Raw genomic sequence first — 20,382 nt, forward strand, 5'->3', positions numbered from 1 at the left:
AATACCTGGAAAAACTCAGCAGGTCTGGCAGCATCTGCGGAGAGGAACACAGTTAACGTTTCGAGTCTGTATGACTCTTCAACAGAACTAAGTAAAAATAGAAAAGAGGTGAAGTATAAGCTGGTTTAAGTCGGGGTGGGTGGGGGGGGTGGGGTAGAGCTGGATAGAGGGCCAGTGATAGGTGGAGAAAACCAAAAGATGTCATAGGCAAAAGGTGTCATAGACAAAAGGACAAAGAGGTGTTGAAGGTGATATTATCTAAGGAATGTGCTAATTAAGGGTAGAAAGCAGGACAAGCAAGGTACAGATAGCCCTAGTGGGGGTGGGGTGGGGTGAAGGGAAGGGATCAAAATAGGCTAAAACAATGGATGGAAATACATTTAAAAATAATGGAAATAGGTGGGAAAAGAAAAATCTATTTAAATTATTGGAAAAAAAAGGAGGGGGATCGGAAAGGGGGTGGGGATGGAGGAGAAATTTCATGATCTGAAGTTGTTTAACTCAATATTCAGTCCGGAAGGCTGTAAAGTGTCTAGTCGGAAGATGAGGTGCTGTTCCTCCAGTTTGCGTTGAGCTTCACTGGAACAATGCAGCAGGCCAAGGACGGACATGTGGGCATGAGAGCAGGGTGGAGTGTTGAAATGGCAAACGACAGGGAGGTCTGGGTCATGCTTGCGGACAGACTGAAGGTGTTCTGCAAAGCGGACACCCAGTCTGCGTTTGGTCTCTCCAATGTAGAGGAAACCGCATTGGGAGCAACGAATGCAGTAGACTAAATTGAGGGAAGTGCAAGCGAAATGCTGCTTCACTTGAAAGGAGTGTTTGGGCCCTTGGACGGTGAGGGACGCACCTTCCCATGCAACTGCAGAAGGTGCAACACCTGCCCCTTTACTTCCCCTCTCCTCACTGTTGCGGATGCGGATGACCATTAAAACTAATACATGTAGGTGAATGTGATGTTCCCTGAAAGTTGCCAGATGCATTTATTCAATGGCATTCAGTAATCCTAGTATGATTTCATGGAATTTCCAGGCTCGCCCCTGGTGATTGGGGGAGGAGTGGGTCTATGACACAATCCACCATACTTAGCAGAACGAAAACATAATTAAGCACTTGCTTCTAGAAGGGATACAAATAGTGTAAAAAATGAGTATGCTGAAACAAAGGCCTGCACCCAGTGGGAAGGGGAAGGCGGGACAGGAAGCAGGTGGTACTGGACCATCCGCTCCCATCCCCATTCACAGTGTGATTCTGCACCAGCTGGCCAACTAATAGTGGGAGACGGGGCAGCTGACCATTCACCAGCTGGAGGTGGGACTGAGGTGGATGTCTCATCGTCAACTGGGTATGCTGGCGCCATCTTTAAAGGTGCATCTGCACCAGAACACTGCTCTGACCATCCTGCCCAGCAGCCTCTGTGCTGCAGAAGACCTCCAGCCATCATTGTAGATGTGCCATTGGGAGAGGGCCAAGGGGCTACTGAGGTGTAGTGAAGGCCTGAGGAAGGACATGCTGCTCAACAGGGCAGAGGAATATCCCGAGTGGCCCCAGAGCTCAGTAATGACTCCCTGCATGTTCTCCTCTGGGTTTCTTGGGCAAGGCAGGAGGTCCTCTTAGCCAGAGACAGAAGGATGATACCTCTCCACCTAGCCAAACGAGCATGGACGTTGTCGCAGAAGAGGTCAGCAGTTGCGGGGTCATCTGGAGAGCCTGGCTGCAGTGCTGCAAGTGCATCTGCACCTTTCTCTGCTCCTCTAAGGTGAATGCCACACCTTGGGTCCTTTTGGAGTTAACAATTGAACAAGTATGAGGGTGCGTCAGATGGGGAGGGGGAGCCCACCCATGCTGGTGGCAATGCAGCATCTCTCTGGAAAGGACTGCCTACAGCACTGATAAGGGGTGCAAGCCTGGCACTGCCAACCTTCGCAAGGTGGCTCCAGAGTGGCCCAATGCCACTGGCATTTGAATGGCCACAAAGACAGCAGCTAGCATGCAAGCCACTAAGGAGTTGTGGCTATTCTTATGGGGCGACTAACATAATGCTTCTGTGTTCCCGTAGAAGAAGGGAACCCAAAAGGCAAAGGAAATGTCCCAGACCAGTAGGTCCACATTCAGGCGTCAAACTCACCTACTTCCCCAGCATTGCTTTGCTCAGCACTCCTCAGACCAACAAATGTTGCAGCTTCATTCATTCCTCTCTCTCAAGGCAGCTCCTCACATCCCCAGCTGAACAACCAATGCTGACACACAGTTTTGTGGCATCGATACTTTACACCAATCCCTAACAGCATCTTAAGCGTTGCTACCTTGGATCAGAGCTCTCCTGGTTCTGATGTTCTTTAACTCTAGAGTCTTGTACCTATGAGTTCTCCCTCTCCACTTGGCTATCCCAGAAGTTCAACTTACTTTTAGTAAAGTCCTTCAGTTATCAAGTTTTCTACACCCTTCCAACCAGAATAAAAATTTCAACTGAACTCTGCTTGAAATAGATGTTTCCTGCTGTCAGGTTGTGCTAAAGCTAAAAACCAGCATTAGGCCAGAGCCACACCTAGGGATCTCCTCATCCCTACTATTAATTTCAGGTTGACTTTTTTTCGCACTATCGCTCCTCTCTCAGGCAGCTTGGTCACATGGTCATTTACTGGAAGCGTGAAATCTTTCAAAGGAACCTAGTTCTTAAAGGGATATTCACCCCAACAAAAAAAATATAGCACCAAAGCACATGGGCCATCACACCCTGCACAAGTGCAGCTGGGCTAGTCCTTGACAGAGCTCTCACAGGCCAGAGGACATCCACCATGAGCAACTCAGCTGTCAGAGCAATGGAACAAGCAGCACCCTTGAGCTCTGCCAAGACCACTGGGATAGCCCTATGTAGACGTAAATGAAAAGAAAAAGACCTTTTAGTTTCACAAGGAGATTCTCATTTTGTTGTTTATAACAATGTTGCTGTTTTAATGTAAATGAAAATGTAAATGGATCCTACACTTTATTTCAAGTCTCCGTTGTCCTCTTCATTGTTGCTTCCTGACTTCTAAAAGAACATTAACTTTGAGAAGAATGGTATGATCATAAAGGCGTGAATGAGATCAAGGGATTTTTGACTGTGGGAGTGATTTGTGTTGGGTGGTTCAGGGATTGGGAGAGTGGTGAGGTGGCAATGGATTTAGCATTGTTGCACCATAAGACTTCACACACCCAGGTTATCTGAACCATGCCTTTATGGGTCCATCATGAGCTTCGCACACATCTGGATGTGCGGCTACAGGGATCCTGGCTCTTCCTCCTCTTCCGAGGATGCAGGGAAATCATCAGCTTCCTTCTCCTCCAGTCCTCTTTGCTGTGCAAGGCAAAACAGAACACTACTATTCTGGACACCCTTGTTGCTGCATACTGAAGGACGTCTCCAGATTTGTCCAGTTACCTGGATCGCTTCCTCAGTCACAAATGACTTGCTCAATGAGTGTTTTTGTGCTCATGTGGCTCCAGTTGTAAATTTCCTCTGCAAGTGATAGTGCTTCTCACTGGTGTCATCAAACACATCCTTAGAGTGTAGCCCTTGTCTCCAAGGACACGTTTGCTGATTCTGTTTGGAGGTGCAAAAACCTGTGGGAGATGTGACTGGTGCAGAATGAAAGCAGCATGATAGCTTCCAGGATATCTTGCACAGACATGCGTGAAAGTCTTCTAGTGATCACATACTAGCTGAACACTGATGGAGTGGAATCCCCTTCGATTGGCAATGACTGCTGGTTGACCTGAGGGTGCCTTCATTGCCACATGTATGTACCTTCATTGCCACATGTGTGTAGCCTATGACTCCCTGTACCTTGGGAATACAGCCAATGTGTAACCCTCTGGTTCTGACTGGCGTTATCAGTGACAAAATTGGCATAGGTGGTGGCCCTGGAAAACATGACATCAGTCACCTGGGAAATACACTTGTGGACAGCAGACTGTGAAATCTTGCAGATGTCATCAGCAGATCTCTGGGAGGATCTGGTGAAGAAATTCAGAGGTGAGGTGACCTTGGTGATCCACTGCAAGAAGACTTTGATCCAGGAGGCTGCAGATGTCAGCACCAACCTTTCATGAAAGTGCCTTCTGAGGCATTTCAACATTTTAAATAATTGAGAGTTTTTAAATTGTTTGAGAAGCATTAAGGATGATTGTGACTGCTTGAGTTATCTTGCTAAATTATATGTTCCAGTGCTATTGTTAACTCATCAAAACATTACAAAGGCATGCAGGGAAGCTCCAATTTCCTTCTTAATATAACCACAGATTGATTGCTCGAAGTAATTTCTCTTCAGATCTGTAACAGCAATAAGTATGTATAGCTATTGTTCAAGATGGATTTTAGTGAAATTCCTGGAGCCATCATCTATTAAAAATTTCGACTTGCATTTTGATTTAAAATGTTGAAAAGGAACATTTGCAATTGTGACTGATTTCCAGGCTAGTGTATCCACATTTCTACCCAGTAAATGCACATGTAATTCTTTAATTACAAAATACATCCAATGCAGTTTCGACATCTACAATTATATATTTATAAACAATACTATTGGTAGAGACTATTCAAGGTCACATATCATTTAAATTGTAGCAAATAAAGTCTTCCATGCAGTTGCTCACTTACCCTTTGAATTCCATCATGAATTCTCTTCACACAGTTCTCCAAACCATTCGTTTTGTTTATCATATTCCACAAATGAGCATATGTTTGTTCAAGTTCAAATGGATTTCGACCCTTGGTTTTGATTATATGCAATACTTCTGAATCAAGGACCGTACCATATGGAACATCTGTTTGTTTGGCAAGGTCTTGAAAAGATCTGCATCATGGAAGACATTGTTTTATCAGCAACCAGCATCTTCATTTTTAAAACTAATTTATTTAGCAAAAATGTTATAATTGCTTTAATTGCATAATCCTCACAGCAGTTCAATTAAATTAACTTCTCATTTTCAAAATTAGTATTACCACACCAAAAACCCCAGGTACTAAATCAGTAATTTTTAAGTCTTCCTAATGAAAGTTATAAGCCTTATAATCAGATACAATATACCTGTACGGTCACATGTAATATAACACCCAAAAAGTAAGTAAAAGTATTTCGTTTCAGTCGTATGTGCAATTTTTTTTCTCCAGCATAACCATGAGCAACAAATTCATGTTCACAAATTTATAGCATTAGTATGGTTCTTGAAGTTGGGGGGAAAAGGTGGATTTCTCTGCTAACCCCTGACTGCCTTTCTCTATGGCAAACAATTTTCCCCGTCTCTCCCACCAACTCCTTCAACAAGTGCGAGGAGTTTGTGGACTTATTTGTCACCAAAATTGAGACCATTTGATCAGCTGTCTTTTTCCTCTTCCTTCCTGTCCCTAACTCACTAGACCAAACATCCTTTAAGGATCCCCTTAGCCCGAACCCTCACATTATATCTTTCTCTAGTTTATCTCTTGCCTCCTTTCATGCTCTTCCTGAATTTATTTTGTCCACGAAACCTCCACCTGCTTTCTTGACCCTACATCCATTAAACTGCTGACCATCAACTTCCCTTCCTGGTTCCCATGTCAGCTGATATTGTTAAGGGTTCTATCTTCACATACCGTCCTCCTCTCCTTGAAATCTGTCATTGGCCCCCTCCTCAAAAAGCTATTTGATCTTCCTTCCTTGCAAATTACTTCCCCATTTCTTTTCCAAAGTCTTTGAATGTATTGCTGCCTCTCAAATCCATCTTAAGTCCGTCTTAACTGGAACTCCATGTTTGAATCCCTACAATCAGGTTTCCACCACTTATTTGGTACTAAAACAGCTCACAAATGACATCCTACATGGCCGTGACAAAGGTACATTATCCCCCCTCATCCTGTCTGGAGCATTTGACAGGGTACTCCATCCTCCTCCAACATCTCTCCACTGTCATCCAGTTGGGTTGATTTGCCTGTACCATTCTTATCTATTTAAACTTAGCATTGAATCAATGGCTTCTCTTCTCACATTGTATTGTTACCTTGGCTGTCCTCTAAAAATCTATCCTTGACCCCTAACTGCTTCTTATCGACATGCTGGCCCTCGACGACATTACCTGACAATATGTGACATGTATCGATGGCAATGAACTCTCCCTCACCATCAACTCTTTTGACCCCTCCCACTATATCTAAATTGTCAGATGGATTGTACAATGTGCAATACAGGATGAGCAGAAATTTCCTCCAATTAAATATTGGGAAGATCAAAGCCATTGTCTTCATTCCCTGCCGAACCAAACTCCCTAGTCATAACTTTCTCTCCCTGGGAATTATCTCAGGTAGAATCAGATCTTTGGCAACCTTAGCGTCATATTTGACCCAGGACAAGCTTCCAACCACATATCTGTGGAATATTGCTTGATTCCAACCCTGCCTCAGCTCATCTGCTGCTGAGACATTCATCCATACCTTTTTTACCTCTAGACTTGACCATTCCAACATATGCCTGGCTGGCATCCCACATTCTACTCCTCATAAATGTGACATCATCCAAAATGGTAGCAAGTGGCAAGTCAAATTCTCGACACACAAGTGCCAGGCTATGACCATCTCCAACAATCTGACCATCATCCCTTATTCTAATTCAAACTAAGTTCTGCTCATCCATCACTTCTTCTGCTCACCTGTCTACATTGGCTCACTGTTAAACAATGCCTCGTTTTTCACATTCTTTCCTTATTTTCAAGTACCCCCATGGCTTAGGCCTTCTCTATCTCTGTCTCTATCTCTACATCAGGGTAGTGTTCTAGGCCCAACCATCTTCAACTGCTTCATCAATGACCTTCCTACCATCATAACGTCAGAAGTGGTGATGTTTGCAGATGATTGCATAATGTTTAGCACTATTTGCGACTCCTCAGGTTCTGAAGCGGTCCAGGTCCAAATGCAGCAAGACCTGGACAATATCCAGGCATGGGCTTACAAGTGGCAAGTAAAATTCTTGCCATACAAGTGCAGGCAATGACCATCTCCAACAAGAGAGAATCTGACCATCACCGCTTGTCAATGGCATTACCATCGCTGAATCCCCCACAATCAACATCCTGGGGGTTACCATTGACCGGAAACTGAACTGGGCCAGCCACATAAATACTGTGGCTACAAAGCAGGTCAGAGGCTAGGAAGCCTGTGGCAAGTAACTCACCTCCTGACTCCCAGAGCCTGTCCACCATCTACAAGGCACAAGACAGGAGTGTGATGGAATACGCTCCATTTGCCTGGATGAGTGCAGCTCCAACAACACTCAAGAAGCTGTACATCATCCAGGACAAAGCAAGCCGCTTGATTGGCACCTCTTCCACAAACATTCACTCCCTCCACTACTGACGAACAGTGGCAGCAGTGTGTACCATCTACAAGAGGCACTGCAGGAACTCACCAAGGCTCCTCAGGCAGCACGTTCCAAATCCACAAGCACTATCATCTAGAAGGACAAAGGCAGCAGACACACGGGAACGCCACCACCTGGAAGTTCCTCTCTAAGTCACTCACCACCTTGACTTGGAAATATATCGCCATTCCTTCACTGTCGCTGGGTCAAAATTCTGGAACTCTTTCCCTAACAACATTGTGGGTGTACCTACACCACAGATACTGGAGTGGTTCAAGAAGGCAGCTCACCACCACCTTCTCAAGGGTAATTAGGGATGGGCAATAAATGCTGGCCTAGCCAGTGATGCCCACATCCCGTAAATGAATTTAAAAAGTACTTATTTACATGAATGCATAGGACTAAAAAGATTGCACTATTCACTGCAAGGGCCTGTAAACACACATACCTGACTTCTTCCATAGCAACTTAGCTGGAAAGGTAGTGCTCCTGGGTAAGTTGAGATTTTCTTAATTTTCATGTAGCTTTTTCATTCACAAATTGTGCATTCAACAGCTGATGTAACACATTTCCCAAGATTACACAATTCAATGACTCAATAGCATCTTGGGGCATCATTATCACTGGCAGGTTGTGATTTGCTGAATTTTGTCAATCCATTAATGAGATCACGTTTTCACAATCCCCTGTTTATAAGATCTGCACACATGCCATTTTGCTGGTGTGCTATAAACATGACAAAAATAGGCTAACAATGATTTCTTTGGCATGGTACAATGTTTGACAGATGGAATCACAAAACGGCACATAAGGAAGCCATTCAGCTCATTGTCTCTGCACCGGCTCTCCAAATGAGCATTATGACCTAGTTCCATTGCCCTGCCTTTTCTCCGTACTCTTTCACAATGTTTCTATTCAAATAATCATCTAATGCCCTCTTGAATGCCTCGATTGAATTTGCCTCCACCACACTTCCAGACAGTGCATTTCAGACCCGAGCCACTCGTCGTGTGAAAAAGATTTTTCTCATGTCGCATTTGCTTCTTTTGTAAATCACTTTAAATCTGTGCCCTCTTGTTCTTATCCTTTTACGAGCGGGAACAGCTTCTCCTTCTCTACTCTGTCCAGCCCCCTCATGATTTTGAACATCTCTATCAAATCTCCTCTTAGCCTTCTTCTCTCCAAGGAGAACAGTCCCAACCCCTCCAATCTATCCTCATAGCTAAAGTTTCTCATCCCTGGAACCATTCTTATAGAACATACAAACATATGAATTAGGAGCAGGAGTGGACCACTCGGCCCATCGATCCTGCTCCGCCATTCAATAAGATCATGGCTCATCTGATTGTAATCTCAACCCCACATTCCTGCCTACTCCCGACAACCTTTCACCCCCTTGTTATTAAGAATCTATCTAGCTTTACCTTACAAATATTCAAAGACTCTGCTTCCAGTTACTCTCAATGCACATTATATAGGGAATGTTTATCTAAACACATTCTTGATCCCAGTGTACCATAACAAAAATAGTTTTGTATGGATGAAGAAGTTACAAAGTCATTTTCAATGATACGCTCAGACCAGAGCTTTTGATGATAGAAGTAATCAGTGAAGGATGGCTCCATAAAAGAGCATAGGATTCTTGTGTAAAATGGAGGTGCCAGTTTGTTGGATCACTGAAGCATATGTTATAATGTTTGGGAACCAGTCATGAGGTTACTCAGGAAATTTCCCATATGGTCAGTCCATCCCTGCAAAGTATACTGTAAATGAATATGATGAGTGAGTGACTGAACCTCAGTAAATGCTACAAATAATGCACATTCAGGGACTGGGGTATACAATTTTTTTTGGCGTCATCATCAGCTGTTCCTCGATTCGAGAATGTTGTCTACTTAGGGCCACGAGTTTCTGCCATAGGTCTTCATGTGACTGAACAGGCCGATGCCGGACTCTCAGATCGTTAGGCACATGACGCAGAATGTCCCACAAGGTAGTGGGAGCACTGGATTTGCTTCCTTTTCTATCCAAATCTGCTGCCATTCTGTCTCATTGTTAAGGCATTTGGACTCAAAGCATGATGCAGCTTGATGGGCAAGTTGTTGCATTTTGAACAACTGGTAGCATTCTCCTCCCAGCCATTAATGTTTTAATGCATTAATTATATTAATAAGGGAAGTAAATAACTCATTTTGCAGATAACTCATATTTGGCTTTGTAACAAAAGGGTTGTTTTTTTGGTCAGCCGGGTGTCTGACATGTGTATTTTCCAATTACCATGCATAAAATCTCCAAAGCAAGTTGAAATATCCATGCAGGTATAGTTTTACTCTGACCAGTACAGAATGAATATTTTCTGTCCAAAGGGACAAATGGATACAGGTTGAGAACAGTTAAGATGGAGCCAGAGCCAAGCAACTTAACTGTAGTCCACAGGTCTGGCAGCATCTGCAGAGACAGAAACATACGGGAGAATTTTGAGGTTGGCGAGCGGGGGCGGGGCCCATTCGCCGACGCGTAAAATGACGCGGTGTGATGTCAGGTGTGCGTCCTGATGTCACCCCATGTCATTTAGATTTTTAGGTCGGTGGGCACACAGCCAAGTCGGCTGCGTGCCCGCTGACCTGTCAATGGCCAGGTTAAGGCCATTAATAAAGTATTTAAATCACTTAATGGACATGCCCGTCCAACTTTAAGGTTGGCGGGCAGGCAAAGAGCCAGGCAGCCTTCAGAAAAAATATGAAGCCTCATCCACGGGCGGGATGAGGTTTCATAAAGGATTTAAAATGTTCCAGAAATTTTTTAATACAAGTAATGGACATGTCCCAGCTCATGTGACAGTATCACATGAGGGGACATGTCATTATTTTTTTTTCTTATCTTTATTCAATGTTTGAAACCTGAGCTGATCTCCCTGAGGCAGCATTTGCCTCAGGGAGATGTGTGCGCCCTTTCGCGCGCATGCACGAAAGAGCGCACTCCCGGCTGAGGGAATTTCCCCGCCCCCCCAACCCACACAGGGAGCGCATAACGCTTCCTGACGCATGTCACGCTGGGCGGGCCCACCCACATAAAATGGCGGCACACCCCTGACTGGGGGCGCCGATTGGGAACCTGCCCACTTGCGCCCGCTCCCGCACAGCCCCCCGATGGGGGAAAGATCTTGCCCATAGTTGATGTTTCAGGCTGCTGATCCTTCTCTGATTCTCCACAGATGTTGTCAGAACTGCTGAGGATTTCCAGTATTTTCTGTTTTATTTCAAATTTCCAGCATCCACAATATTTTGCACTTATATTAACTGCAGTTCAGCTCATCCAAGATCTTTAAAGACATATGACAAGCGAATGAGTTATACTGCTAGGAAAAAAAGGGGAACTGCTTTAGGACAGCAAGAGACACCTAAATTATATCATGGTTCAGTGCTACCATGAATGAGGAAGATATAAAATCTTGGAGCTTGTTATGCCATTGGCAACATGGCAGGTAACGTCAAATAACTGAGAGAAAAAGGAGAAAGAAATGTGTTGTATAGTATTGTAAACAATGTAGATCATCTGGAAGAATCTATCTGGAAAATGAAATTGTACTTTTTAAGTAATGATTATAATGTGCAATGGTAAAGCATTGAATATATTGCAGGTTCAATGTGTTGATTGTATGACTATCTTTGCTGTGAAATTATAGGAAGCAGATTAAGAAGCTAAAGATATATCTTTTTGACACTAACCCTTTCTTAAGTGAAAAAGGCAGGGCGCTGAGAATGTACATTTATTATTTATCATAAATTATCATTAGAAGTTCTATTAAATGTTTACAATTTTCTTTCCTTTGGGCCTTACCACATGATGAGGGGGAACTTGGCCTTTTACTATTTTAATACATACAGAATAAATGAGTTATGTTACTTTTAATAGTATTAGTCAAAACAAATGAATGATGGATTTTTAATTATTTTTAATAGAAAGGTATACTACACCTAGCAGGACATTTTAAACATAATCTACTGCCCCAAGCCTTCCTCTTTCCCACCAGATTAAGGTAGCGCAGAGAAGAATGTGGTATATTTATTTACTAACATTGACAAAAGTAAGGTTTACTCTATGGGAGTATATTAGAAGAATGATGCTACACAGGTCACACCTTCCAAAATCCAGAAGGTAATTTTAACCTGAACCATCTGTGGGAAAGAGGAAGGCTTGGGGCAGCTCAGACAGTAGATTATGTTTAAAATGTCCTGCTAGGTGTAGTATACCTTTCTATTAAAAATAATTAAAAATCCATCATTCATTTGTTTTGACTAATACTATTAAAAGTAACATAACTCAAACTTATTTATATGCTGATATAAGAAAAATAACAATGTTTTACCGAATAGGGTTTTCAATTCGATTGTTGGTCAAGATGGCAGTTAGGTTTGCAGTGTATGTTGAGATAATTATAAACACAAAAAGCCACCAAAATCCCATCAACAAGCGAACTGCCAAAGTATTAATGGGAACTTCTCCTGTGCCTAGAAAAAAAAAAGTAACACAAATTAGTACATACGAATATGCGTACGAATTAGGAGCAGGAATAGGCCTTTTGGTCCCTCGAGCCTGCTCCACCATTCAATAAATCATGGCTGATCTGACTGGCCCATTCCTATTCCTGCCTATCCCGATAACCTTTGACTCATTTGTTAGGCAAGAATCTATCTAACCCTGCCTTAAAAATATTCAGTGACCCTGCCTCCACCCCTCTCTGAGGAAGAGAGTTCCAAAGACACTGAGGGCAGAATTTTACGGCGGGGACGGGGCTGTAAAATGCGGCGAGCCATCATAAATCCCATTGACGACAGCGGTAACGTAAAATCCCGCTGTCGCAAAATTCTGCCCACAATCTTCAGAGAAAAGATGTCTCCTTATCATTTTAAAAGGGAGACCCCTTATTTTTAAGCTATTAAATCTTAGGGTAATTACAACTATAAAATGTACCAGATGCTAAGTTATTAATATCTTTTTAAAAAAACAGTTTTAAATAATATTTTATTACATTAAACTCTATTGCTCACAGCTCTATAGCATGGGGTGAGGATTTAACGGCATTGATTTTAATCTCCCCCACCCAGTGGCTGTGGTGCTTCAGAGAGGGGTTAAAATTTAAATATTCTTCTTACTGGCTCCTACAATGGTCCCTTCAATGACCCTCTGAGGCCTCATGTAAACCTGGTCTTCCTGAATGTAGCCAGGTTGCATTCAGAGCAAAATAATTGGGTAAAGGGGGCATCAAACAAGCAGTAGGTACTGATGTCTGGGTCCTAAATGCCTCTTTTGATGCCTACACCAATATGGCAGTAGGTGCACTTCCTGATCAGAGTGTGCATGTGCATGCCACCAGACATAATACACATTTTTGTACCTGTGAAACGAGTGCAGCCTCATTGAATTTCTATACCATTGCTTTCCAAAAATAAGGGCAACAGAAAATCAAAACAGCTATGATATTCAATCACTGAATTAAAACCTTCTGAAGACAGGATGCATGCAAATATGAAGCAAATATTGAGCAGGGAGGAGTAGCTGTGCCTCTTAGCTCCAAAAGTCCATTTGTTCTGGGCACCCCTCAAAATTAATGGCCTTGTACAGCACTCAAAAGTCCTCATTCCAGACTGAGAGCCTCTGTTTCTAGACACAATCCTATGTCAGGGGATAGCCCTATGCTGTTGAGTGCCTAATCTATGTAAGTAACCTGGATCTTGAAATAGAGGTGTACTTGGGCCAATATGGTCACAATGCCCCTTATATATCCTCCGTCTGTTACTTTGTTCCAGGTGTGGGCAGAACAGGAACATTGGCTTTTAAGAGACTAACTAGAGAAACTGAATAAAAGCTCAATAAAGGAAAATATGGATCAACATAAAGAGAACAGAGCCCTGAGGCTTAAAAGGTATTAATGGTCAACATCCAACAGTTATTCTCTTTGCATAAATGTATGCTCTATGGAACAAAATGTAGAAGGATAAATCATTTATAGTTGATGAAAAAACAGTTATACATATCCATGCTGACACTTATGGCAGAATTTTCCACTGTATATCAATGCAATGATATGTTTCCCTGCTACAGTTGACATCCATATTCTAAACAAGTGCAAGATAGATACATCAAACAGCTATTTACATCTATGGCGTTCAGGAATGAAGAAAAATTATATAGGAATGTGCAATTGGGCCATAATTTCCTCTGTTCAAGCAAAATGAGAGAAATGTCCATTTTTTTGTAAGTTATGATATACAAGGGAATTTGGTCAAACATACAGTACTAAAAATATAAAATTTCTGAGAACATGATTTTGTTCATGAAATAAATTCAATAGCTAATTACAAATAACGTGAAATATTTATGGTTTAATGTTTCTCAAGAGTTTAGACAGGTAAGCAGTTTGACCAGTTCAATCTTAGATCAACTTTTCCGCAGAAATATAAATTTTCGAAGGAATAATGCAAGGAGATACAAACAAAATAGTTCAGCTCCTCAGCCTTGCCACTGTGTGCTGTGCACCTGGGTGCTGGATGATGAAGTGCAAAATGAAGGCGGTGAGAGCAGGATTAATTAAGGGTAACGCTTTATTGGAATCTTTCTGATAAGGTAAAAGGGTCACAGGAAATGGCTCTGTATTAGCACATCCCAAGCCTCCCTTGCACGTACCCCATTGTGCCTTGCCTCCCTCAACTTGCAGTACATTATCAGTTGGCTCCTCCACAGCTTCACCATTAGAGGAAGTATCATTATCAGCGATGTCCTCATTCCTCAAGGCCTCCCTCCTCTACAGTGCCAGGCTGTCCAGTGCATAGCAGACCACCATGATACACAAGACCCTTGCTGGAACATACTGAAACAACCAAGTCACTGGAATCACACCTTCAGAAGCCCAATGGTCTGACTGTTGGTCACTCATGTTGACTCATGGTAGACGTTGTGCATCTCCTCTGCATCCATGCGTAGATTTCTCACAGGCCGGAGTAGCCATGTCCTCAGTGGGTTCCTGAAAGTGCATGGTGGGTTGGAAAAGCTGTAGCACCTGAGACTGTTGAAATATGTAGACGTTGTGGCTGCTTCCCAGGAACCGGCCACACACCTGAAGGATTCATTTTCAGTGCTCACAGATCAGTTGAACGTTGATGGAATGGAAGCACTTTCTGCTGATGGAAGGCCGCTGGCTGGTCCATGGGAGCCTTCATGGCCACATGCAGTTGATGATACCTTGCACTTGGAGGAACCCAGTGATGGCCCCCAAGGCCGATGAACTTCTCCATCTGACTTGCTGGATCGGTCCTGCATTGCACATAGTCACTGGCCCTCTTGAAAAGGACATTGCTCACCTCTTTGATGCAGAATAGGAGATCCCACACATGTCCCCAATGGATCCCTGGAAAGAACCAGAGACACTGAACTTGAGGGCCAGGGTGATCTTCAACGTCATTGGCATTGGGTATCCAGCAACCCTTCCCAGCCTGTCCTGCAGCATGCACAGAGATCAGTGACGGCCTCTCTGGAGAGCCATATTCTTTACTGACATTGCCATTAGGTCATTTGAAGAAAGTTCAGCATTGGGGGGACAGAATTTTTCATGGGGATAGGTTCTTCTGCACATAGATGCTTGTAGGCGTGCCTCTCTACAAGCTTGTCTTAAATGTCCACACTGACACCAGCCCTCTTGCTGCTCCTGAGGTTAATGTGTCCGTCAGTGCCTGGACCTCACTCCCTCTCAGCTGCCCTCCCTCCTCAAGAGGGCCCTGAGGCCTGAGTGGATGAGGCCCATGGCAGATGGCTTCTTTCTTATTCCTCGGCCTTCTATGCAGATGGCCCTACTGCCCTCCAACCCCGCCCCCGAGTCCTTTCTATGGAGCAAGTGCCACCACCCCTAGATGACTCTGGCAACATGTCCGCACAGTCCTGGCACCTCCTCCCCACTTCTACCGATGTCTGATGGCTCCCTCTGTACACCACCCTTCCTGCCATGACACGCTGGCTCTCTCAATGGATTCCTGAGAGAGTCAGCATTCACCTCCCGTTTCTTTGGTGTCTCATTTAACTAGGTAGAACTCTGAAGCCTCGAGATCTCCATGTGCCATTGGTAAAATGAGAAACGTGCCATAAAATTGCAGTTAATTGACTTTTTAACTACCTTAATTGGTGATCCCCTCCTGAATATTTGAAGTCCACCCTCCATGGTTGCTGACGTTGGTTAAATGCAGAAGTGACACCAAGATGTTGGACTTCTGGTCTGCTCCCATTTTACGGATCCCCTGCTCCCAAACTTGCTCCAAACGGCCCGCTAAAACTTCAGCCACAGAATCATAGAAGATTACAGCACAGAAGGAAGCCATTTTTTGCCTGTGCTGGCTCTTTGAAAGGACAGTCATGCTTAGCTCGGCAACAACACTTTTTGCTTGTAACTCTGTAGGTTCCTCAACCTCAAACACAGATCTAATGCCCTTTAAAAATTAGTTATGGAATCAGTTTCCACTATTTTTTCAGGCAGAGCATCCTAGATGAACAGGTTCACTCCCACCTTCTCATGGGCAATGAATGCTAGCCTTGCCAGCAGAGCCCACATCCCACCTAAGTGAAAAGGAATTCTCCCCAATTTCTCCCTAGATCTTTTTCCAGTGATTTTGAATCTATGACCTTTAGTTACTGGCCCACTCGCCAGGGAGAATTTTTTTTCTTTATTTCCTCCAATCAAAACCTCTTATCATCTTGAAAACCTCTATCAGTTAACTTCTCTGCTCTGAGAAGAACAGTTGTAACTTTTCCAACCCTCCCTCTAACTAGACCCTCATCCCTGGCAACATCCTGGTAAACTTGCTATGTACTCATTCTAAGGCTTATACATATTTTTTAAGTGCAGTGCCCAAAATTGTCCACAATGCTCCAGTTGAGATATAACCAGTGATTTATAAAGTTCTAGCGTGATTTATTTGTTTCTATATTCTATTCCTCGATTGATAAATCCTCGACTGATAAACCCAAATACCCTATATGCTTTTCTCAGCAATTTTTCAACTTGCTGTGACACCTTTAAGGATTTCTGCATCAACGCTAAATTCTCTCTGCTCACCTACACTTTTCAAAATGGTGCCTTTTATGCAATGCTGTATTTCCATATTAGTGCTGCCAAAATGCCATCACTTCACACTTCACATTGAATTCCACCTGCCATTTCGCCATTCTGTCTACATCCTGAAGCCTTTAACTATCCTCATCATGATCTATTACTTTGACAAATTTTGTACCATCTGCAAACTTATTGCTGTTCCTTACACCTGGGTCTGTGGCCAGGGTTTTCCGATCCAGCTTGCAGTGGGAATCATCGCAGGCTGGGCAGAAAATTTGATGGACCAGCTAAAGGTCCGTTGATTGACAGGAATTTCCCGTCACGCAACGGACGGAGCCAGAAAATCCTGGCCTATGTTAACTTATTTAAATTGCAATCACTAATGAACCTCAAAACTGAGCTTTGGGGGACACCACTGTAAACCACTTCTGAGTATGAAAAATATCCATCCACCACCATGTTTTGCTTCCTGTCACTGATCCAATTTTCTATCTGTATCATCACTTTCTCCTTAGTTCTAGGTGCTTCCATTTTCTTCCTGAGCTTGCTGTACACTACTTCGTCTGAAAGTCCACTACCTTGATCAACTTTCTCTATTACATCATCAAAGGATTCAATCAAGTTAGTCAGACACAACTTGCCTTTAACAAAACCATGTTGCTGTTCCTTTCCAAATTAAAGTTTATTTTGACCCTGGTAATGGTTTTTTTTGTAGGCCACTGAGCCCAATTTTGATTCTGTTCGATGTGGGTGGGTTTTGAATGGGTTAAAATCAGGCCCATTATGTCCAATTTTGGGTGTTCTACTTCAGAAAGGATGTAAAGGACATGGAGAGAGTGCAGAAGAGATTCACTAAAGTGATACCTTGTACCCTGTACCACCATATGAGAGGTTTTGGTTACGAAGAAAGACTTGAGAAATCGGGAGTCTTTTTGTAGAACAAATAGGTTTAAGAGGAGATCTGGTACAGGTTCAAAATTTGCGAGTGGTTTTAATAAAGTAAATAGGAAATAACTACTTCCATTGGTCTGTGGGTTAGTAGCTAGAAACTAAAGGTATAAATTTAAGATCACAACTAAAAGAACAACTGGAGAGTTTTGAGGATTTATTTTACATAAAGAGCTTTTCAGTCGGCCTATCAGAAACAGGAAGAAATATCTATAATAGCCTTAAAAAGGGATAAATATTTTAAGAGGCTAAATATAATAAAGTACAGGAAGAGGGTGGGGCAAGACTCTAATGGGGCAGTTCTTTCAGAAAACTGGCAGAGGTGTGATGGCAAGAGGGGTTTCCTCTGTGCAATGAAATTATATTATTCCATGCCAAAACTAAGGCACAAATATTGCTAGGAATAACTAAACAAACTAAATAGGAATATGACAAAAATAATAGCAATTATGAAAACGTGTACAATCAAAAAATCTGTAAGACTAAAGTAAAAAAAGTAATGTATAACTGAAAATTGCTGCATCATGCAAAGTGAAGCATACCCATAATAATGAGAAAAAGTACTACCTGAAGGAATTCCCATATGTCAAATCACCTCAGTTGAATCTCAACTCCGCTTATGCTTAAGATATACCTGCACGTAATTGGAGGTGGCAACATGGAACTAATGTTGGATCCACATGTAAAACATCTCACTTAATTCTGAGCTAGTGTTGCACACTAATTCGGGGGGGGGGGGGGGGGGGGGGGGGGGGCGGGGGGGGTGCTAGCTTGGAATCCTCAGAGATTGAAGGAGAATACAAAATAATAGCGGTGTACTGACAATGAAGTATTCAAATAGATAGCTGTTTTTATTCTCCCATAAAGCAACATATGCTGTTCTCATGGATGAAAAAACAGCCATAGCAGCAAATCCTGATAAATATCATTCACAGGAACACCAATCATAATGACCCACAGATGAAGCAGGCATCAGCACAGATGCACACACGGAGGTGCTGAGTGGGAGGGTGAGTCACTAAACATTGAGAGATAGAATAATGGTGTTTGTTTGTTGGGTGGGGTTGGGGTCTGTGGTTAGCAGTTGGTACTAAGCAGAGATGCAACCAGCTGAGCCTGTTTAGTAATGATGGCTTGTACAGCACTAGAATCCTATTGAGGAGTCACATGCCTCCTCGCATCTTGGACCGTGGTATGGATAGCCTGATTGAGTCCTATACCTGAATATGTATTGCCATATTTCTGCCTGAAGCAATGTTTACTGTAGTTTGCCTGAGCATAGATTCATACAGCATAGATGGAGGCCATTCAGTCCATCATGCCTGAGCTGGCCTTTGAAATTTTCCTGCTCCTAATATGTTTAAAAATTAAAACCATTCAATTCACAAGTGTATACTATTGTTCTTCAGCACATTAGTATTTCCATATCACATCAGTAACAAAATGTAGCAACAAACAAAATGCTCTCAACTTCCTACTTTGCAATACTATAGGATTTGCATGCTGTGTCCCATAACTCCAAAGGGAGTAAAAGATAGACAAATCTCTGTTAATGCAGTGTCAACAGACTATCAAGGCTTTAGCCTATGCATGGAATTAAGCTCAGTGCTACTGAAAATATCATTCTGAAGTAGTACAATGGTTCTATACCAGAAAACTTATAACATGACTACACCAGGGCAAGGTTTTGAAGTGGAAAGAAAGGCATTGGTGATTTTAACACTCAATTACTGGAGATATATTCAAATTATAATTTATGCATTCACATTGTTGCAATAAAATATATTGATCACCAAGTAAAAATGCTTTTTAATGCTACGAAACAAAAAGAAATGCCTTTGGCACTGACATTAGTGCTATCACAACCGGTAGGAATAAAACTTAGCCTGTGGTGCTCCAGAATAAATTTGATGGCTCATTCAAAGTTTCGCCAAAAGCCAGCGGAATAAATAATGAATAAGAAATTTGATAACTGACAGATAGTTGCAGACATTCTTTCTCTTGGGTGAATGGCTATCATAACACCCACATTTGTCATGCCTGACAGTTGTGCAACTTTCATACTCAAGAAGAAACTGCTGTAATAATGTTCCCAGAATGTCTATTATTTAAAATAAATCTCAAGCATAAATTATTTACATCCTGGGATATTTGCACTCGGTTGACAGTTATAGAATTTCACTAATTAAATACTTGCGGCTGGGTTGGAGACCATCTGATGCATTGGTGTGTGTGTGTGTGTGTGTGTGTGTGTGTGGCGGGGGGGGGGGGAGGGCGGTAGGTGAAGAGAAGTTTCTGGAACAAGAGTTTTGGAGATTAGCAACTCAACTAAAACATAGGGAGCTAGCAAGGCTAAACGAGAGGGGCGGTGGAAGGGGGAAAGTGATTGTTATAGGTGACGAGTGACAGGAATGTCCAGAATAAAATACTCTCCTCAACAAGCTTGAAGTACTGTTGTTCTGAAGTACTGCAAATGGGATGAGGAGTCTGACCTAGACCATCAAATTGATTACACTGACACTAAAAACATGAAATGGCTTAAAGGCGGGAGGTTAACAATTCATTTAGGAATGCAGTAGCAATCTAAGACTCAATACCTGTAGTTAAAAGTCGTGGGTGCATTGTTGTCTCCCAGGTGTTAGGTCGAGGGACACTTGAAAGAGATAAAATGATTGTGGAATGGGACGGAGAACAGTTCGTCATTGGGAGTCAATGATATAGGAAAATAAAAGCCCTGCAGTCCCGCACAATTGACTTTAGGAGATTACAAAGCATGCTTGAAAGTAATCTAATGGTGATCAAATCCAGATTACTCCCCAACACACGTGCTAAACTAAAGGAGGATTGGAAGATATGGAGCTCAATGAAAAGCTAAAAGGATTTTCTAAGGAAGTCATGGTCTCTGGCAAAGATGGGGGCTATTCTGTAAGGACAAGTGACATCTGAACAGGAATGGAATGA

At 42.7% G+C, this 20,382-nt stretch overlaps 1 protein-coding gene across 1 annotated transcript in view; it reads right to left on the bottom strand.

Annotated features, from left to right (window-relative positions):
• The window catches only part of LOC144685834 (glutamate receptor ionotropic, delta-2-like), a 428,425-nt gene that overhangs the window by 45,557 nt on the left and 362,486 nt on the right, over positions 1-20,382 (bottom strand). The window contains exons 12-13 of the mRNA XM_078550780.1: positions 11,743-11,884; positions 4,643-4,838 (exon numbers count right to left, since the gene is read on the bottom strand). Coding sequence (XP_078406906.1) covers positions 4,643-4,838; positions 11,743-11,884 — 338 coding nt within the window. The remainder of the gene's footprint in view (positions 1-4,642; positions 4,839-11,742; positions 11,885-20,382) is intronic.

Source organism: Cetorhinus maximus, chromosome 10 (assembly GCF_964194155.1).
Source record: "Cetorhinus maximus chromosome 10, sCetMax3.hap1.1, whole genome shotgun sequence".
Lineage (NCBI taxonomy): Eukaryota > Metazoa > Chordata > Chondrichthyes > Lamniformes > Cetorhinidae > Cetorhinus > Cetorhinus maximus.